The 21,384-nt window shown below is 65.2% G+C and overlaps 1 protein-coding gene across 1 annotated transcript in view; it reads left to right on the forward strand.

Annotated features, from left to right (window-relative positions):
* Window positions 1-1,328: 1,328 nt before the first annotated feature.
* GPC1 (glypican 1) overlaps window positions 1,329-21,384 on the forward strand; it is a 28,924-nt gene continuing 8,868 nt past the window's right edge. Inside the window, exon 1 of the mRNA XM_045793961.2 lies at window positions 1,329-1,752. Within this exon, the coding sequence (XP_045649917.1) occupies window positions 1,587-1,752 (166 nt within the window). The 5' untranslated portion in view covers window positions 1,329-1,586. The remainder of the gene's footprint in view (window positions 1,753-21,384) is intronic.

The following is a 21,384-nucleotide window of genomic DNA, read 5'->3' on the forward strand; positions in this document are numbered from 1 at the left end:
CCCACAGCCTCCCTCCATACAATGACTCAGTGTCTCTGGGTGAAGGGAGCAGCCTTCTCTGGGCAGCAGGGCAGGAGACCCCAGCCCCCTTCTGGGGCTGCTGAGTCAATTGCTCAGGGAGGCAGGGGAGGGATGGAGCTCCCCCCTCCCTTCCCCGGCCACAGGGCTGATGTGCCTGCAGGCAGGGGTTGGGAGGTGTGGGCTGCAGGGGGGGTGCTGCTCCCTGCAGGGAGGTCCCGGCACTCATTGCCACTCGGTGGTCATCTCAGGGGGGCACCACCAAGAAGGCTGACTTACTTGCTTTCCTCCCATTTCTGCCAGTTAGGCATCTGGGTTCATGGCCTCATGGCCTGCTGGTCTTTAAGGCCTTTGCCCACATGGCAGTAGGGAGAGCAAGAGGCTAGGGGAGGGGTGCAGCAGCTGGGGAAGAAAGAAAAGGAGAAGCACTCCAGACACCAGCGCCCTCAGCTTCTTACCTCCCTTGCCACAGACCACTACCCTGCACCCTCTGCTCATCTGGCCTGCACCCTCTGCTCATCCCCGGGGATACCGGACCTGTCATTGGCCCCAGGAGGGTACCTGCCACCGCCCAGCGACCCAAGCCAGTAGAGATGTCCTGCCTCGGTCACATTTGTTTCTCCAGGACCCACGCGGAGGGACCAAAAACAATCTCCAATAACTAAGTCCTCGGATACCTCTCTACATGGCTGAGAAAGGGTGGGGTCTAGTCTCCCAGCTAGTTTCCAGTGCACAGCCCCCCATCCGCCCTCACAAAAATCTCAGGTGTGAGCTGGAGCCGCGGGAGAGGCGACTGAAGTGGACGTAGGGGGCGAGGGGCTGGTAAAGGGGTGCAGGCGAGAAGGGGGACCGGCGCGCAGAGGGGAAGGAGGCGCTGCGGGAGCTGCCGCGCGGGGCGCGCTGCCAGGGTGCAGGGAGGCAGGGCGGGAGCGAGGGAGGTGGAGATGGGAGGGATGCCGATTTCGGCTGGGGGCGGGGAAGCCCCTGATAGGCGCGCGGAAGGCCTGATGTCACGTCCGGCGGGGGAAGCCCTGCCTCAGCACCCCCGCCCCCGCCCCCACAGGTGGTGCCGCCACCCCGGGCGCTGGGCGTGGGGGACCCGCCCTCAGGGACCCCGACACGGCTCGCGCGCTCCCCGGCAGCCCCGCCTCCCTCGGGCTGTCCGCAGCTCTGCGCGAGCCAGTGGGCCCATTCCCGGGGGGAGCCGGAGGAGCGCCCCGCGCCGCGCCCCGGGCCGCGCAGCTCCCCGCCCCTCCCGCTCCGCGCGCCCCGCCCCTGCTCGCCCCGCCCCGCCCCCTCCCCGGCAGCCTAGGGGCCGGGCCGGCGGCAGGGGAGGCGCCGAGCCGGGACTGCGCGCTTGCCAGCCGCGCTCTGTGCCGCCCGACCGAGCGGCAGGACCTCGCGCCCCGCGCGCCCCGCGCCGCCGGCTTTTGTTGTCGCCGCCGCCTGCGGACCGCGAGCCGCACGCGCCGGGACCTCGGCTCTGCCATTAGCGGGCGGGGGCTGCGCGGCCCCGGGCGGGATCCGAGAGAGGCGCGGGCGGGCGGCCGGGGCGCCCCGGCCCCGCCATGGAGCTGCGGGCCCGAGGCTGGTGGCTGCTTTGCGCGGCCGCCGCGCTGGCCGCCTGCGCCCGTGGGGACCCTGCCAGCAAGAGCCGGAGCTGCAGCGAAGTCCGCCAGATCTACGGGGCCAAGGGCTTCAGCCTGAGCGACGTGCCCCAGGCGGAGATCTCGGGTAAGTGAGGGCGCGGCACCGGGGGCCCCGGACCCCGGCGTGCCCGGGTCTCTCCGGCGTTCTCCTGCTCTCCCCTGGTCTGCCCTGCGCCCGTATCGAGCCGCCTGTACCGCCCCCCCTCGTCTGCACCCCCTCGGGCCCTCGCCTCCGAGTGCCGCCCAGGTCTTCTGCGCTCTGTTCGGCCGCCCCCCAGCCCCCGGCACGCACACCGGCCCCTTCCCCGCGGAGCTCTCCCCTTGGGGCTGTGGGCTGGGCCGACCCGGGCGGGGAGCGTCCTCCAGGGCCACAGCTAGAGCTGGGCGTCTTCGGCCATTGGCTCGGCCCAGCGCAGTGGCTGGGCGGGAGTCCGAGCCCCGGGGCGCGCTGCGCTGACTGCGGGGCTGGCTGTCCGGGCGCAGCTGAGGGCGGCGCGGGCTGGGGACTCGCAGCTGGCTGTCCGGGCCTCTCCGGGAGCCGCCCCGTGTCGGGCCTGAGGATTCCTATGGGATCCCCAGCAGCGGCAGCCTAGGTGGGTTCAATTAGAGGCCCCCCGTTCCCGGCGGGAGTGGGGCCCCTGCGAGGTAGGGTTCAAGCTGTGCGACCCCGGGGTGGGGGCGAGGCGCGACCTCTGCCACCTCGAGCGGGAATACCAGTAAGCAAGAATTCCTGCCCAGGGAACTTGTACTCGCTGGCCCGCCGGCCTGGCACTCTGGGCTGCCTCTGGCGGGGAGTCGGAGCTGCAGGTGGTCGGCGCCTTGGATTCCGCCCAGGGGCCGTGTCTTTTCTTTGTAAGAGCATGGACCCTCCCAGGCATCCTCAGGCCTGCAGCTGCCCGCAGTCCTGCCCACCCCCTCCCTGCAAGCCTCTGAGGAGCTTTGGAGCCAGTAAATGTGAGGGTGGGGGGTGGAGTACAGTGTCCTAAGGACCACCCAGACCCCCAGGCTCCTCAGACTGCAAATGTGTGGGGAAGTCTGTGCGAGGTGCCTGGGACGGACGCAGCGGACAGCAGCAGAGCAGACCAGATTCCTCTAGGGAGGGGATTTCTCCCAAACTAGGGGGAGGTGTGTGCGAGTAAGAGCTCTGCTCCAATGGTGACATGGGGGACAGGGAATGACCACGGCCACAGGAATTCTGAATGACAGAGGTGTGGATCAGTATGAGGCCCATGGCCCGGCCTTGCTGGGAGTAGGAGGAAGGCAGCCAGGTTCTGGCCCCCTGGCCCCTGGAAGGTCAGGCACACAGAGGGCTGCCTTGAGAAATCCTTTGACGATACCTGCCCCCCCGCCCCCCCAAGGACCTCAAAGCAGGCCTTCTTGTGTCTCCCTCTGCTCAGAGTTCCTGTCACTGTCAGGACTGCCTGTCCGGTCAGGCTTGATGGGCGTGCCTAGGTGCCTGGGGCCACCTCAGGGCCCTCTGCCCCCCACTGCCCCTCCTCCACACAAACAGAGCAACCTTTGCCTGGGTATCCCTGGCCTTCCCACTGGATCCTGCCCCAGGCCTGGATCTCAGGGTCCACTGAACAGCTGCCTCCACCCAGCCCCAGATCTTGGATAGAAGCCTTCGCCTGTGCCTCTCCTGGTATCCACTCCCACTTGGCCATTGTGTCCTTAGGGACCATCCTAAACTTACTCAAATCCACAGGCCTCTGCTCTGGTTAGGCCAGAGAGACAAAGTGGCAGAGTTTGGGCAGCTGGCAAGGGCCGTGAGAGGGTGGGGCAACGGGATGTGGAGCTGGGGCTGAGCCGGGGGCCGAGTCTTGTTCCCCCTTCAGTTGGGATGCGGTGGATTAGGGACCCAGGACGATCAGAGTGCATCTCAGTCTGTGAGTGTGATGGGTGTCGATGGGGTGCTGTCTGTCTGTCCCGCTGGTGGAGGGTGGCTATCCGGCAGCTGTCCCAGCATCCCGCTGCCCGGGGCTTTAGGTGCCGCCCTCCTCCGGCCTGGATTGCCAGTACTGCGCTCTGGGCAGTCACCACCCTCCCAGCCAGGGCCCCTTGCTCCCGTGCCCCAAGGCTTCTCCAGCCTAGGGCCAAGGGCTTCTTCAGAGGAGCTCCTCCCCCTGACCCCCTGTGGCTAAAGCCCCCATGAGTACTGGAACTCCCGAGGGCCCTACAGGGCCCAGGCACTGAGACGAGTGCCCTCGCCACGTGGAGCAAAGGATACAGAGCGACCTCCCAGGGCAGCAGCAAGCCCAGTGTCCCCTCCTGTTGCGACTGGGCCTGGCGTCTGTGGGCCAGGCGCCCTCTGGTGGCCCTGTGCCGCACGCACCTCTCAGGGATCCCTGGCTTGGGTCTCCTCTCCTAGGGGCTTGGCTGCCAGACTTCTCCGGTGCAGGGCCTTGGGGTCACCGCCTGGTGTGAACGCACCCTGACTCAGCTGGCCCAGGCCACGGCGGGGGGGGGGGGGTTGGGGAGCGGCTGGGAGGCGAGGAGATGGCCCTGGGTCTGCGGGCGGTGTTTACAGCCTCTGTGGGGGGACCAGAAATGACAGCAGGCTTGTGAGAGCGAGGAAAGTTAGGGCCCATAGGGCTCCCATTCCGGCCTTCCTGTGATGTTTTTAGACGGCCGTGCCTGGCACTGGGTGACGGTAGCTGTCGTCATTTTACAGGTGAGGAAGCAGGCCTAGGGGATTTGCAGCCCGGTAAGGCCGCTGGCGAGCCCTCCCTCAGGCCAGAGTGCTTCGGAGAAAGTGGGGGCCACGAGTCCAAGCTCGCCCAGGGTCCCGCTGCTGGGTGCTGGGCAAAGGCAGAGCCCTGTGCTGAATCACACACGCTGCCTGGGGCTGGCGGGGTTCCGCCCCCGCCTGCCAGCTTGCTTCTGGTTCCCGATGTTTCTCAGCACCGCCCCGGTCTCCCAACACTCCAGTGATTTCCCTCGTACACCTCTGACCCTTCCTGGGGTGCTGGGGCCAGGGACCGCCTCTGTGCGTTCCTCTGCTATAGCCGCAGAAGCTGGCCCGGCTCCCGTCGCCAAGGCGGTTCTCAGTCAGCACTGCTGGGGACCCACACGTGTCCTGCGCTCTGCTGAGCCACGCAGGGTGGGCAGGGGGACAAAGGGCTTGGGCAGAGGAGGAGGGGTCTAGAGGTCCAGCACTGGGGCTTGGAGGTCAGAGGGGGCTGTCTGTGCAATGAGAACCGGTTGGCTGAGGCCCAGCTGCCAGCAAGGGTGGGTACCAGCCTGCCATGGAAGTCCCAGCAGGGACGCCCCCAGGCCCATCAGCAGAAACTGTTGCTTCTGTGTGCCGGCTCTGACTGTGTGGGTGGTGAGAGATTCTGGGGCAGGGCCCTCGGAAGCCCTGGCCCTGCCCCCCACACCCCGGAAATGGCCATCCTGGCTGGGCCCAAAAGCACCCACCCAGCATCTGTCCCTGAGCTGTGGTCTGTGGGGCTCTCACAAGCCGCCTGGCTCATGGCCTGTGTACCCTGTGTACCCCGTTCGGAAGACAGAAGCACCTGTGTGTCTGGCCTGGGTCCCCAGGCGGTCCTCAGTCCCCAGTTGTGCCGCCGCTCTGTCCCTCCACCGTTCGAGGACCTATGGTTTCATCATCCCCAGCTTTGAGACGGGGGGAGGCAAATGGAGGGGAGGCCCAAGGGAGCCAGGATTCGGCAGGGCCACCTGCATGATGCAACGGTCTGAGCACCTTGCTGGACACGTTGCCACGCTCCTGTGAGAGGAGGGACGTCCTCCCTGAGCCTTGGTTCAGATGACAGTCCTGCTGCACCAGCTTCCCTCCCCGCGTGGCCTCTCTGTGCCTCTGCTTCTTCACATGCGACGGAGGAATAATCACAAGCCCCCTGAAGGTTCCCAGGAGGGGCGCCAGCACCAGGAACTGCCTGGTGGCCCCAGGGCATGTTCTCCCCCCCTTGCCCGACCCCGAGGTCTCTGCGGGGCCGTGGAGACCCCCTGGGTCAGCGGCATCCAGTGCTTCAGAGCCCTTATGAGGACCCAGATTCGGTGCCCATCTCTTCCCGTTACTGTCTGCTTGACACATCAGATGACGAAGGGTGTTTGTAGACCTGACTTGCAGATGAGTAAACCGAGGCCCAGGGAAGCTATGTAACTTTGCTCAGCGCACATAGGCCACGTGGAGCTCTAGGGACTGCAGCGCAGTCTGTTGGCCCCAAAACGTGTGGCATTCACTGCTGCCCAGTCCTGGGCTCTGAGTTTTCTGGAGGCCTCGAGCCCTTCTAGTCCAGAGGCCTGGATCAGGAATACGAGGTCAGGCCGTGCTGGACACCAGCTGCCTTGTCTGGTTGCCTCCCCAGGCCCTGGCTCCATTTCTCAGGCCAGCTTAGAACTTTTGTTAACCAGAACCCCTCCTGAGCCTTTGATCTGGCCTCCCTGCCTCCGTCGGGACAGGGCGTAGCTGGGCCTTGTCCTCTGCCCGCTCCTCCAGGCCTGTCTGGTGAGGGCCAGCTCTTCAGTGGGCCTTGGGGCCTGCTGCTCCTGCCTTGCTAAACGGGCCGTTCCCAGGCACCAGGGCGTGAATTAGGTGACCCTGGGTGTACGCAGGTTGGCTCGGCGGTGTGATGTTGGCCAGTGCAAGGAGCAGCCAGCGTGTCCCCAGCCCCATGCTGGCCCAGGTCCCCCAGGAGTCACAGACAAATGCCTGATCCAAGGGCGAGTGAGCCTAGGAGACAGGAGATGTCGGTCTAGTTCCATGCCGGCCCTCGTGAGGAACAGTGTAAGCCTGAGCTTGGCGGGCCTTCGGGGCCACAGAGGCCTCCTGGGAGGGGGACTGGGGACACACTGGCCTGACCACAGGCCAGGCTTCAGAGCCAGGAGGAGAGCACAGTTGGCTGGTGTGAGTGTGTCCACGCTCATGCTGGGATATCCACGCCCACAGGCACGGGTGTCCACCTGGCCAGCCCTGGATAGGAGACAGGCCAGGAGAGGGGCTCACCCCAGGCCACCGGGCGTCAGTTCGGGCATGGGACCGGCATCCACCACTCCCGGGCCTGGACATGCCTGGGCAGCGGGAGGCTGGGCACCTCTCTCGTAACCCAGACTGTTCTTCCCAGGACCTGGCTTGGTTCAGTGTGGTTTCACACCAAGACTCCCAACTCGCATCAGGGGCCTGGAGGAACTGGACCCCGCTGCTGAGTTCAGCCCTTGCCCGGCCACTGTCTCCTTGCTGGCGCCATCCCTGATCACGTGTGGCTGTCGGCACAGCCCTGTGGGGTCAGCTCACTGCCCACATCTGGGAGAAGAAACGGGCCCAGGAACGGGGGGGCTCCAGCCCGAGGCCACCCACCCTGGAGCCCGGCTCCTCGATGCCATGGCGGCTGGCTGCCTTTCCTGCCGGTGTTGTCTAGATGCAGGCCCGGGCAGGTGCCCCGAGCTGCCGGAAGTCTCCTGGGGGTGGGGTGGCACAGATAGGGGGATGTTTCCTCCCACCCCAGACCTTACCCCCCCCTTCCCAGGTGGGAACACACAGCAGTCAGGGGAAAGGTGAGGGCGGGCATGGCCTCCCAGCTGTGTCTTATGCACTGTGGGCAGGGCCCAGGCCGCCGGCCTCTTCGACTGTCTTCAGACAGGCTATGGATGCCGGGGAAGCTCTGGGTGGGAGGGGTGTGCATGTGCTCTCCCAGCAGGAATCCTAGAATCCTGGGTGGGTCTAGGAGCCCCCGAGGGGGCTCATCCCATCCCCTCATCTGCCCGTGGCCTTGGGGTCACTTCCCACGAGCTCCTGGCTGGCTTACCTTCCTGGCACACACCCCTCCCCCACCAAGTGTGTCCTCCCCCTGCCCACCCACAGCACATGGCTGGCTCCATCCTCCCTGCAGGGCTTCCCGCTGCCCTGCTTCCCTGGGCATCCCCCAGCCACCCACACTCTGGGGCTCTCCCTGCTCCCCGGGGTGCTCCTCAAGTCTGGGCAGGCCTCCGCAGTAAATGACGGCAGGCACCTCCCGTGGCCAGGCCTGGGCTAGGGGCCGGGGGTCGGGAGTACACCGGCTTCCCAGGGCTGCGGGAAGACGCCACGTACCGGGCTGCTTACACAACGAAAGGCTCTCGTCTGGCAGTTCGGAGGCTGGAAGCTCGGGATCAGGGTGTGGGCAGGCTGGCTCGCCCTGCGACCGAGAGGCAGAGTCTGCGCCAGGCTCTCCCGGCCTCTCTGGCTGCCGGCTGTCCTTGGCGTTCCTCGGCCTGCGGGCCTCTGGTTTCATCTTTGCACGGGTTCTCCTTGCGCGGCCTCCAGATGAGGACAACCGTCCTGTCGGATTAGGGGCCCGCCAACTCCCGTGTGGCTTCATCTCAACCAGTGACCTCACATACGGGCACCTTCCGATAGCCTGCTTAGGACTGCAGCACGTGAATCAGGGGCCATGGTGTGGCCCGTGGCCGCTGGGGACCCGGCACGTCCTCTCCCTGCTCTCAGGTACTTTCTATCTGGCCACCGCGATCCCGGGCCTTGGGTGTTTCATGACCAGGGCCCCTCAGGAGAAGGCCTCGCCCTCCCGTGTCTGCCACGGGCTCAGGGGCCCCGGTGACCGTGGGGAGGAGTCAGGCTTTCTCCCGGCCCACTCCTTACCCCACCCGCCCAAAGCTTCTCGGGGCACATCGCTGGTGTGGGGGGCGCTTAGAGACTGCAGGTCCGGGCCCTGACCACCGCTGGGTCCTTGGCTCGTCTCCAGCCCCTGTGAATCTCAACGTCTCTGTCCCTGTCAGGATGGGAGGGCGGGGCCACGCACTCCGACAACCTTCAGTGCCTGGAACTGCTGAGTCGCCAGCGCATCTCCTTTGTGTCATGACCCAGAACCAGGGTGGGCAAGGAGGGGGGCCAGCCTTACGACCCTCGTGGGCGTGGGGGGCACCTGGCTGACGTCGCTGTTACCCAGTGACACCAGTGTTCCTGGGACAGACTTCCGGGTCCCCACCTGCAAGCAGGAGGGCCCCCAAGCAGGGGACACAGCATTCAGGGCAGGTGCGGAGCCCCCAGGTGGAATTCCGGGGGGAGGGAGTGGGGCTGAGGGGCCAGGAGGTGGTGCAGGGTTCAGAGCCGCAGGGAGGGGACTGACGGCAGCAAGCCCCCCCCCCCGCCCCCCGCCTCCCAGCACACAGCTGGCTCCTGGTGTGGCGGCCCCGCCGAGGAGGCTTGCTGCTCATTTGTGCTAAGTGCTCCCTGGGTTCTGGAGGCTTGGCTGGGTGACAGGGCAGCCCCGAGGGGCTCCATCAATCCTGCTCCCTTGCCATCTGCCCTGACCTCAGCCCCCCAGAGGCCTAGAGCCCTGCCCGCCACCCCTGTTGTGTCTCACAGGGGAGACCAGGCTGTCTGCGGACCCACCAGGTAGGGGCTGAGGGTGGGAGGACAGAAAACCAGATACTAGTGATGTGTGGCGGTGCTGGGTGAGGGCCAGTTAACAGCCACGAGGCGAGCCTCCCTCAGCACACGGCAGGGGGCGGGGGGCTGCGCTGTGAGCCCCCCCCCCAGGGCCCTGCCGGGGGCAGGGGGGGAGGACCCTCAGCACAGGGTGGGGGGCTGCACTGTGAGCTCCCCCTGGGGCCCTGCATTTGACCCTCAGCATGGGGCAGGAGGGGCTGTGCTGTGAGCCCCCCCAGGACCCCGCAGTGGACACTCAGCATGGGGTGGGGGTGGGCTGTGAGCCCCCCTGGGGCCCTGCAGTGGACCTCAGCATGGGGTGGGGGTGGGGGCTACACTGTGAGCTCCCCCGGGGCCCTGTCATGGACCCTCAGCACGGGGGAGGAGGGGCGGGGAGGGGGCTGGCCTGTGAGCTCCCCCCGGGGCCCTGCCGTGGACCTGAGGACCAGAACAGAGGAAGTGGACTGGAGCTGGCCGGTAAGGGGGGCCCTACAGGAGCCTCCGCTCTGGGCTTCTCCTTCCCACCTGCTGAGGTGCCGAGGCCTTGCTTCCTTCAGCCTCGCCCTGGCCTCCTCTGGTCCATTGCTTGACGGTCCTTCCAGGGGTGTCTGCAGGGTGGGCTGGGTACCATCTGATCCAGCCACTTAGTGTGTGGATGAGGAAACCAGGTCCCAGAAAGGAGTCCCCAGTGCTCAGAGTCCTGTCCCTTGAGCGGCGTCTGGTGTGGGTACTGGGTAATGGGTGGGTATCGGAGAGGGGTCCCCTGGAGAGGAACGGCGGGGGGCGGGGTGCAGACCACGCACACCTGCCTCAGTGGGGCACTAGGGGGACACTGTGCAGCCCTGTCCCATAGGCGCTGGGTAGGAGGTCCAGAGTGCAAGGGTGAGGTCAGCCAGAGGACAGAGTGCTGGGGTTCGCTGCCCCAGAGCACCCCCACAGGTGCAAGGAGAGATGGGCCCTGGCAGGTCCCACACAGCTGAGGGCTTTCATGCTAGGGGCAGCTGGGGAAGGCCCAGGAGAGAAAGGGGCCAGGAAACCGCAGGCCCACGTGAGACCCAGTTAAGACTCTCATGACTGCTGGGATTACAGGAGGGCCTCCTAAGGTCAGAGCTGATCGTGCTGGCGGCCACCAAACGCCTGAGCCCCACTGCCCTGCCTCCCTGTGAGGGGTGAGGAAGGCTGCCAGGTGGGGGGCAAGGACCTCCACCCTTCCAGCCATTCATCCAGTGTGTGCTGCCGCTCTGCTGCTTTCTGGAACACAGAGGTGAAGAGCCATGGGCTCTGCTTCCAGAAGATCAAAGTCTAGTGAGACACTCAGTTGGGGCCCTCAGACCATCCCAGACTCAGCAGGCGGGAGCCCGCAGACGCTCTCTCTAAGCCTCGTCTGCACCCCAGCTAGTGCAGGGCTGCCACACCTGGAGGGACAGGCCAGCACGACTCCCTCCCCGGTGGGCAGCCGGGCCCCGGATCGGGTCAGCACCAGAATCTTGGGTCGGTGGCCTGTGCATACCTTCAGGCAACGTCCCTGACACTGAGGACCCACTGCCTGAGCCTGCGCGTCGCCATCCAGGCCCATCCCTGTGTCTGGGCGTGTCCTCCATGCCTGACGTCCCGTGGAGCCACGTGGGCCCCTGTGGTGAGCTATGTGTGACATCTGAGTGTGTCCTCAAGCATCGGGGCCCTGAGTGCCCATCCCTGGCTCTGGGGGCCGAGGGAATACATCCCGCCCACCTGTGACCCCGTTCAGGCCCTGGGGAGAAAGACGACGCCACCCACCGCCGGGGTTGGCTCAGATGAACATTTGTACCCCGGTTGTCATGGTGCGTGGGACACACTGGACCAACAGAGTTCTTTGAAAAAGATGAGGCTCTTCATTCAGGTCCCCCCTCCCTGACCTCCTCCTCTGGCTTGCTGCGGGCGCCCCACGCCACACTCCTGGTGCTCCAGGTGTCTTGGCACCCTCCCTCCGAGGGACCCAGGACTGGCACCTCCCTATCGCTGTGCGGCTGGGGGCTGGGGGACATGGGGCCGCTGCAGGTCAGACACACACCTCTCAAGCCCCAAGCCTAGGGTAACGTGGTGTTTCCAACCAGGAGCAGTTATGGGGGAGGGGGCACTTTTGGTTGTCTCAGAGACTCGGGCGGGGTTGGGGTGGCCAGGGACCCCGAGAAGTGCCGGCCACTCTTGAACAGCTGGGAGAGGTGGCTTTCAGAAATGCCAGCAGCGGCTCACGGGAAACCCTTGAAGCTGAAGCTCTAAGCGAGGCAGAAGGATGGCCCGCGGAGCGCAGGGGCGGGGGCGGCGGTCTTCCCCGGGCCAGGACAGCCCTGGGGCAGGGGGTCGCCTCTAGAAGGAGAGCGAGCTCTGATGGACGGACACAGGTGTAAAGGCAGGTCGTTCGAGGTAAGGGTTCATAATTGGGGTGCACTGAGAGGCCCAGGGAACGAACGCAGGAAGTTTGTGAACTTGGCCACGAAAGAAATCACAGCTCTGTTTGTGCAAACCTCCAACCAAAACACAGCGTCGTCTGTTGCTGTGAACGAGCCGACGATGGTTCTCATTGCTGGGACGTGGTTGCCCGTTGAAGCTGCCCGTGCATTCCCCTCCCTTCTCATTAGCCGCAGGCAGCTTGAAGTACCTTTCCCGTCATCGCGCCCCTTGGAGATTCCAGCTGGTATTAGACGTGCTCTGGGAAAGCCCGCGAGGCGCCCGTCTCACCTTTGTTCCGCATCTTCTGATGGCTGTTGCACTTCGCCTGGCTTCCTTTGTGACCCTCCGCATGATTCTTCACTTCCTAAACCCCCGCGGAGGGGTCCAGGGCGCTGCCGCACACAGGCGCTCGGGCTCAGCGCAGAGAAGACACTGCTCAGGCGGCGTCCGCACCCAGGAGAGCCTGTGGGGGCTGGGGGTGGGGGTGGTGAGGGGCACCTGGGGCAATGGGCACACTCAAACATAGTCTCTCCGCATCCCTCAGCAAGTGCTCCCTGAGCTCCTACTCCTCCCTGCTGAAACGCAGCCACGAACGGCCACAGGCGCGGAGCCCGGACGGGGGTTGGAGGCCTCACGTGAGCTGTGGCCCCGCTGGCCACAATGACACGTGTTATCTTGTAAGTCAGAGGTCAAGAGAAGCAACGAGTGAATTCAGACAGACGTGGGAGGGTTGCAGTCACCCCCGGCCCCGGGCTGTAGAGCAAAGACCCCTCCCCGCCTGGGGCGCCCAAGGCCCCAGCCTCCTGGGCTGCCCTTCCAGGCCCCCTGCCTTGGCTTCTTCCCTGGTCCCACTTTCTCTGATAGTGAGAGTTTGCAGTCAGAGGTCCTGGAGCATTCTGCCCACAGCTAGAGGCGGAGGAGAGGAGCCGGCTCGATGCAGAGAGTCAGCAAGGCCACACGAGAGGGAGGGGCACCGTGACCTGTGGCTCTGGGGGAGACGACGGCCTAACAGGCACGGTCCCAGAGCCGCTGTCCTTGAGTCCAGTGGTCATTCCCAGCGGTGTGTTAGGAAAGAAGCAGGTCTCCTGAGGAAGCCGAAACCTGGTCTGCTGGGGTTCACGTACTGGCTCCAGGTTCACTTACTGTGTGACCTCGAGCCCCTGAACCTCTCTGAGCCTCACAGGGCTCTTCTGTAAAAGGGGAGGTAGCAGTGCCTGCCGCACGGGGCAGTTGGGAGAATCAGTGTTCCCTTGTGCCCAGCCAGAGCCTGTGCTGCGGGAGCCCTGGGGGGACAAGCCTTCTGTCCCCAAGTCCCGCCTTCCAGTGGTGGCAGTGGGGGAGGTGCCCCCAAGTGGGAGGCGGGGGACCCCTGGCTGAGGTCCGAGGATCTAGGCTGGAGGGGAGGATTCTGCCTTTCCTCAGTCACCCACGGCTGCTTCCTTCCTCCACACCCTGTGTGGTGTCTGTGCTCCTGCCCGGCCTGCCCTACTCTCTGGAGTTGAGCACGCAGGAGGGACAGCCGAGCCCGTCCTGCGGGGCGGCCCATGACGAGGGAGCACCCCCCAGCACTGCAGGGAGGGACAGCTGAGCCCATCCTGGGGGGCGACCCGTGACGAGGGACTCTGGGTGGCCTTGGAGGGTGGCAGCTGGTTTTCGGAAGAGAGCCATGGGTGGAGGCGCCAGCCATCAGCACAGGCCCTGTATAGAGGCTGGCGACGGGTAGGAGATGGTGCCGGCACATGGGCCAGTGGCATTAGGCAGCAGGTCTGAAACACTGAGCAAGTCATATAACCTCTCCCAGCCTCAGTCTTCCCATCTCTAACATGGGGATAATCGTATTTTCTTGTTCATTGAGATAGGTCCAGTGTTCTCTGAGGAGGCTAGGGTTGTGGGTCGGAGGACCCCAGCCGGGACATGTGACCGAGCACTGCAGGGTGGGATCCTGTGTGACTTCAGTCAGGCATCTCCCCATAGCCCACGAAGGGCTGCCAGATCTCGCAGATAAAACTGCAGGCTGTCCAGTTAAACGGGGCTCCCGATAGGGAGTAACCTTAGAGTTTAGCTATGTCCTCAATATTTTAATTTGAAGTAAACAAAAAATATTTTTTAGTGAAAGTGTGCCCCACATATTTAGTGTAAGTATGTTGCAGATATGGGGGTGCTTGCTTTTTTGGTGATAAAATAAGCATAAAAAGATTTATCATTTTAGCTGCTTTCGTGTGCAGTTGAGGGTCACTGAGTGCATTCACGCTGTCGTGCAGCCATCACCGGCCTCCATCTCCAGAAATTTCTCATCTTCCCCAACTGGAACTCTGTCCCCATGAAACACTGACGCCCTCCCCCGCCCCTCCCCGCCCCTGGCACCCACCCTTCTGCTCTCTGTCACCGTGAATCTGACCACTGCAGGGACCTCGTGTCCATGGAGTCATACAGGATTCGTTGTTTCGAGTCTGGTGTTTTTCACTCGGCATAACGTTTTCAAGGTCAGGGCTCATCCACATTGTAGCAGGTGTCCCCCTTCGCTCCTTGTCACGGCTCAAGACTGTCCCGTCGTGTGGATGGGACACACGTTCTTACCCATTCCTCCCTCCGTGGACCCTCGGCTTGTTTCCGCCTTTTGGCTGTTAGAAGTAATGCAGCTCTGAACAGGAGTGTGCAAGATTCCGTTCGGGTCCCTGCTTTCAATTCTTTGGGGCCAGATTCTTTTATACTAAAAAGTAATGCAGTTTATCTAAAATTGCCATGGACCTGTGTTCTGCCCTTTATCACCAGCCTCGTTGCTGAGGTGGCAAGGGCAGGGGTGGGCGGTGCCTCCTGGCCGGTAGGCAGCCACCAAGTCAGCCGGGGGAGGAGACTGTGGTCCCCAGGCGGCGGGCTGGCCGCACAGCAGAGCGCGCCTGCTCCTGCCTCCGCCCTCCTGCTGGGGAACCCCCCTGGGACTGGCGTCTGGGGGGGCCTGCAGTGGAAGAGGTGGGGGAGGCCAGCATTGCTCGGCGGCCCCTCCAAGCTGAGTGACCTTGGGCACTTCGGCTCCTGCATCGCCTCTTCCGCAGTAGAGTGAGAAAGAGGGGGCCGACTCTAACGCCCTGCACAGCTGCCCCAAGTCCTCCGCCTCCCGCCGAGGTGGCCGGGGCTCCGTCAGAACAAAGGAGCCCTTGTGGGGGGCAAACTCACCTCGAAAACCCCCTCATGGCACCAGCATGCCGCTGGCTGTCCTGCTGCGTCGGGGGGGGGGGAGTCAGGTCAGGGGGGCCTGAGACCGCTGCGCTGGGGCTGTGTTGGTGGTAAGCCTTGAATGCCAGCACTGGACACAGAGTCTCTGTACGGCTTCTTCATACGTAGTTGTTTATTGACCCAGGTCTGGCCTGGGTGCTGGGCAGGGAGGCAAGAGAAGGGGAGTGGAGGCTCCTGCTGCCAGGGAGGGTGGCCAGCTGGGACTTGGGGAAGGCCCCAGGGTGGGCTGCCTGCTCTGAGCAGGTGCTGTGGCCCCAAGGGACCCGGGAAGGCTTCCCGGAGGAAAAGCTGAGTGGGCATTGAAAGAGGGCCGAGCAAGGGGGAAGGGCGCTGATTTCCAGAGTTAGTGGAAGTGGCAGGTCACAAGCTGGATGGGGTGACAGGCTGGGTGGGGTGACAGGCTGGGATGCCAGGCCGAGGTTGGCCGTGACTTTGGATGTGGCTACCAGGCTTCGTGGGAAGAGGGTGGGTCAGAGGGGATCAGCCAAGCCTTCTGCCCCTTCTTGGTCATCTTTTCAGGCCCCAGTTTTATGGGCCCTGAGCTGAGAGTGCCCCAGGTCACAGTGTGCCCCCATGGGCTCTTTCAGTTGGAGGGTCTGTTTGGGGTTCTGGCCCAGCTGAGGGTCTGTGCCCTCTCCACCTGCTGGGCACTCAGGGGGTGGATGGGTGGGCCTGCGTTGGGTCTTTGCAGGGAACACAGCTGAGCTGCAATGTCCCCTCCTGCTGTTCCAGGTTGTTCCCTGTGGACTTGTCATAGGGCCCCCTCGGCTGCGTCAGGCCCCAGGGGAGGGTAGGCAGAGCCCCACCACTGCCCAGCCCCCGGCAGGAACTGGGATATGCATGTGCCCGTGGGCGTGCTCTCTGCAGCCCGGCTTAGGCCGAGGATGAGAAAGCAGGGCTAACTTTGGCCTGATGGGTGAGGTTCCGGGGAGCACTCAGTCCTGGGCCACAAAGGAGTGTTCCCTGCCCTGCAGCCAAGACCTGGGGTCAAAGGTGGCACAGACCCAGGGTCCCCTTCATCCTGATTTGTTCTGAGGCCATGGCATGAGCTGGGAACCTTGAAGCAATCCTAGGGAGGCTAGTTGGAGGGGGCCCGGCCTCTTGGCCAGAGCTGTGACCACATGGATGAGGCCCAGTGCCTCACCAAGCCTGGTGCCCACTGGCAGGGTGGCCTGCCCAGGAGGTCCCCGAGCAGGAAGCAGGAAGCAGGCAGCAGGCAGCACAGAGAGCAGCCTTGGAAGTTACCTGTGAACACTGCTGCCGGCGTCTGAGGTGCCGAGACCTTGGTGAGGGCACCCGGATTGAGAGCTGCCTGTCAGGCAAGTGTCTCCACCTGCCGGCTGGCCAAGAGGAGCACAGACCCGCTACCCAGAGGAGGGTGGCCTGAGTGGGTGAGAGGGTGCTGTTCTCCAGGGGGGTGGCGGCCAGGGAAAGGCGAGACCTGGGCCAGGGCTCCAGGGAGAGCTAGTCTGGTGTCCTAGGAGGAAGGGAGAGACGCAAGTGTGGGATGGTGCCCAGGGAGGAGGTGGGGGCTGGGTCCGTGGACTGTGTGCCCAGGTCGGGTTTGCTGTTTCCTAGGGGAAGGAGATGAGCAGAGGGGTTGGAGGCCCAGGTCACTGAGGTGAGAGACTGGAAGGCTGGAGGGGGTTAGGTAGGGGATGTGGGGTAACTGTTGGTGGCTTCGAGTACCCAGGCAGCGGTGGGGATCTGGTCGTCCTCAGCAGGAGAGGGGGGCTCCCAGGTCTTCAGCTGCCATGCTCCATCCCCAGGAGAAACCTGACCCTCCCACCCCCTGGGGTGGGCCCTGGCTCCTGAGCAGCGAGCCCCAGGCCCGCACCGGCTGTGCTGCAGGGGCCCTCCCGCCCGGAATTGGGAGCAGCACCCGGGAGGAGCCGGGCCGCAGGGAGCTAGGGGGCCGCCGGCCGCAGGGGGCGCGGGCAGGCGGCCGGCGGGTTCCTGGGAGACGGGGCGGTGCCGAGCGCGGCGGGGCGGGGGCTGCGGGAGGAGGCGCGTCCCCGCGCCAGGAGCCGCCGCCCTCGCCGTGCGCGCCAGTGCGGTGGCGGGGCTGCCGGGGCAGCGGTGGCCGCAGCTCCTCCCCGGCTCCTGTCCGCCGGCGCCGCCTCCGAGCCCTCCGGCCCGGTCCTGCTCCTCCGCCTTCCCCCGGCCGGGTCCCCAGGCCCCCACGCGCCCGCACCGGGAGTCGCGCGCCGCCCGGAGCGTCACCGCCACCGCAGCCTGGAACGCCGCCGCTGGAGCCGCCGCCGCCGCCCCCGCCGCCGCCGCGCAGGGCTCTCGGGCCGCAGAGCGGGTGGCGTCTGCGGGGCTGGGATCCAGGCTGGGTGACCCCGCCTGGGCTCCACCAGCCGTCTGCCCGAAGCCATCTCCATCTCCCCGGCCCCTCACCTGCATCCCCATCCCCAGGCTTGCCACCCCTACCTTCACTCCCTCCACCTGGACATCCTCACCCCCATCCCTGTCCCCCATCACCACGGCCTCGGCCCCATCTTCTGTCCATGCTGCCCCTACCCTCATCCCCACCACAAACCAGCCCATCGTCGCCCTCATCCACGTCCCCATCCGCTTCTCCACATCTTCCCATCAGGATCCCCATCGCCAGTCTCCATGCCCACCCCATCCTCGCCGCACCCCAGCACCACCCCACCTCTCTCCCCTACAGATCCCCACCTGCCCTTCCCCAGGTCCCTCGCTGCCCGCATCCCGGCAGCATCCTAACACCCCTCCCCACCCCCATCCCTTCCTGTGCTTCCCAGTGCCTGCCGCAGCCCCCTTCCTGCAGCAAGCCCCCCTTCCTCTTCCATCAAACCCATCCCCCTCCCCTTCGCTTGCGGCAGCCCCCACGAGTCCCCTTTGCTGCCACCCCTCCCCATGCCTGCCGCGCCCACTGCGGCAAGCCCCTTCCCCGCCAATCGTGTTGTCCTCCTCCCCGCCCCCCCCCCGCCTGCCGCAGCACCCCCCCCCCCGCGTGGCCCCCCTGCTCTCTGCCTCCCCGCCTGCCAGCCGCAGCCCCCGCACCCCCCGGGCGCCCGCCGCGCCCACTGCACCAGCGCCCCGTCCCGCCGGGCCAGGAGCCGCGCCGCACCTCCAGACGGCGCGCTAGCTGTGTCTGGCTCCCGCCTTAGGGCGCGCGGTGCTCCATCCTGGCCCACAGCGACTGGCGAGGGCACCGGCGCCCAGCCTTTGTTCCGAGCCTGCAACTCGGCCCCTCACAGGCCTGGGGGGCGGACCCCTCCCACCCACCGAGGGAGGAGGTGCCCGCAGCGGTGCCACTCGGCTTTGGGTCCCAGTGCACGGTGGAGGCTCTGCGGCGGGCAGTGGCAGAGGGCTCCTTGGTGACGCTGTCATTTGCCTGAAATGGTGGTGGGATCTTTGGGTGGTCGGTGAGGTGTAGGGAAGCAGGTTGGGTCAGAGGCAGGAGGGGTTATGGGTGCTGTGATGTGTTAGTAAGAGAGGGTAGGAGATCGTGGTTGAAATGTTCTCTGTGAGGTGGTTCCGAGGCCGCCCTTCTGGATGATCGAGTGTGACCCTCAGGCAGGGACCAGTCAGGGGCAGACGCTTCCAGAGAAAGGGGTGAGAGAGAAAGGTCTGGAGCTCTGGTGTGGACAGTGCCTGGGGAACCTTCCTCTGTTTGCTCAGTGCCTCCCACCCCCAGCAGGCTGGTGGACATGCCAGGGGGCTCCTGTGGCCACTGGAGCTGGACAGGGAGCAGGAGGGGGCAGGGGGCAGTTGTCCAGAGAAGAGTGTTGCGGGGGGAGAGCCTTCTACACCTGCCCACCCCCGGTCTGCCAGCAAGGCCTGATGGAGGGTCCCGAACTGAATAAAGGGATGAGGTGGGAAAGCGGCCCCCTTTCCTGTTCTTCCAGACCCGGGCCTCTCACTTGGTGCATGTTGGTGCCTGGAGCTGTACGTACGACCGAGTTCCAGCCCCGTGCGAGGGGCCAGCGCAGGCTAAACATCTACAGCGAGTTAGTGTTCTGGGCGTGGCTGGGTCAGTCGGTGCAGAGGCTCCGGGATGTGGCTTTAAAGGCAGGTTGAGCAGACTCTTGTGTGAGCAGCAGAAGCTTCTGGAGAGATGTGCTTGGCGTGGCGCCATCTTCCCTCTGCAGTCTCCTTGGGAGGGCTCTAGCGCCACCAGTCACAGGTGGCTGCCGGTCTGGGCCTGGACACATGAGGTCTGTGTCCAGCTTTGGAAATGGTGACCACTGTTGGGGTGGGGGTCTTGGGCTAAAGCATAGGGGTGACAGTGCTGGCGAGGGTGGCTGCTGGGTGGGGACGCTATTGGGAGGCTGCTAAGACAGGACAGCTGGGAGCAGCGACTCAGCAGGTGGCAGGAGGGTGTGAGCCTTAAAGGTGTCTGAGCCACAGAATGGTAGGGGCTTAGTGAAGAGAAGTCGGGGATCTGGGGTGATCCCAGGAGGTCTGAATCTGGAGGGAAGAAGATGGCCATGTGGTCTGCCACCCAGGAAGAGAAGCAGCTGCTGATGGGGTTAGGGAAGTGGGTGCAGGACTTTAACCTGAGGAGCAGAATTGGGGCATCTGGGAATTTGGGGGCGGGGCCTGGAGGAGCCCTGCCACAGGGACTGGGGTGAGGAATGAACCATCCTCCCCTTCCCCCCAAAAAAACCTAGGGTCATCCGTGGGAGGAAGTGTCCCACAGGTTAAGGGAAGGGAGAGTTCTGGAAGGATGTGGCCAGCTTTTGCAAAAACAGCAAAGCGACAGAGGGGGAAAGGAGAGATGGTCACTGGCCAGGTGGGGGAGGGGTCAGTGGGAAGAGGGGACCCGCCAATACCTCCCAGTGCCAGGGGTGCATTCCCTCCCTCCTGGGCTAGTCTTCATTCCTCCGTGGGTACTGAGCTGAGAGGAGAGGTGGGGCCTTGGGGGCGGAGAGTCTGAAATGACAGAGTACAGAATTCCATCAGCCTGATTTGCACACTGCCAGGGGCAGGGAGCTCATTTTCGCTCCTGGCAGACCCCCACCCTGGCACGAGTTGGCTCTGACCAGGAGACCAGGAGGCGCAAGCTTGCTTTTGGAGGGGGTGCAGGGGATGCCCTGCAGAACCCACCTCCAGCTGGCTGATGTCCAGGGCCATCCGATGATGTGCGGACCCAGGCCAAGCTGGGCCAGGGTGGGCAGGAAGGAAGCACAAAGCCTCTGGGTCCTGACTGCTGCTCTTGGACCGGCCACTGTGTCTGCCCTGCCGCTGGCTCAGGGCCGCCTCGGCCCAGCCCGCCCGGGGCTTCAGGCTGGCGCCCGGGCTCTGGCTCCGTGTCTTCACTCCCGTGTGTCCAAGGAGGGAGGGAGGGACGGGGGCTGTGCTGGGGCAGCCGGAACAGCGCCGGCCACCGGGCGGCTGGACGAGGTGGCCAGGCAGGGCTGGGGAGGCTCTGGGGAGGCTGCTGGGGCAGGAGTGGTAGCCGTGCTGACAGTGCCCAGGGGCCCACTGAGAGCCCGCCACGGGGGAGTTCCCTGTGTCTCCCCAAGTTCCGTCCGCAGCCCCGCCACCCGGCCTCTCTGCTGTCCGCATGAACTGGCAGGTTCGGGGAGGGGGTCTGTTGTACCAGGGGACCGGAGGGTCCGGGAGGGAGGGCTGACACTTTGGCAGCCTGTGCCCTCCCGCTGCTGACTCAGCCAGCCTGGCCTGAGTGCCCGTCACTGCAGAGCCCCGGGTGTCCCCCAGAAGCCCCAGGCTGGCATGCCCCCAGTTCGCCTCCCCACCCCCACCCCCCAGCGCCCTGGGAGCCTGCCCCCTGTTGAGGTGGGAACTCAGCTTTCTCCTGGTTGGGTGCACAGGGACCCCATGGAGAGGACCCTCATCCTGCCCGGGGTCCTGCCTCCTGCTGGCAAGGGTCCAGGGCCACATGTCAGAGTCCGTAAAGGCCCTGAGAGAGAGGGATGGTAGGTGTTCTCAGGCCCAGCCCTTCCTGCCTGGAGGCCCCTGCCCACCCCACCCCCTTACGAGAAGAGGCGCAGGAATGTTGGTGGGTACCTCCTCTCTGTGAGGTCCTGGGGAGCCAGCTCCAACCCTTGACCCCAGCCGGCTCCCGCAAGGCCCTGAAAGTCCTGATTCATCCAGGGAGTGAACCCACAGACCTGAGGCCATTCCAGAGATGGGCCCCAGTGGTCTTGAGCGCCAATCTGTCTACCCTGAGGTCGGCCCTGTCCCAAGGTGGGGGCTACAGCCCCCCTCAGACAGGCATGCTAGCATCGCTTCCAGGCCCTGGGAGAAGGGTGGTGGTCCCCCAGACAAGCATCCCCTGCATGGTGCAGGCTTCTGAGAGCTAAGGGCATCGGAGGCCCTGGGGAGGAGGACGGCTTAGGGCCCATGTGGGAAGGGGAAGAAGGGGCTGGCCTTCTTGCCTCTGCCCCCCTCCCCCCACCTGAGACCTCCCAAACCTTCCCTTACCCGCCGTGTCGGAGTGGGCTCCCCCAGGCACCTCTGACACCCTTCCTCCAGCCCCACCCCAGTGTGCAGTGGCCTGTGGCCTCTCCCACTGCAGCCGCAGCCCCTCGCTGTCACCCGGACGGGCACAGAGCCCACACACAGCTTCTCTGTCCCATTACCTAGCCCGGGGTTGTGCATGTCGGCCCAGGAGATAAAGATGCTCCATCCCAGTCTGACCTGGTGGTTCCGACAGGCTCTTTAGGGCTA

This window comes from Ursus americanus, chromosome 1, assembly GCF_024610735.1.
Source record: "Ursus americanus isolate L20-20 chromosome 1, mUrsAme1.1.p, whole genome shotgun sequence".
NCBI lineage: Eukaryota > Metazoa > Chordata > Mammalia > Carnivora > Ursidae > Ursus > Ursus americanus.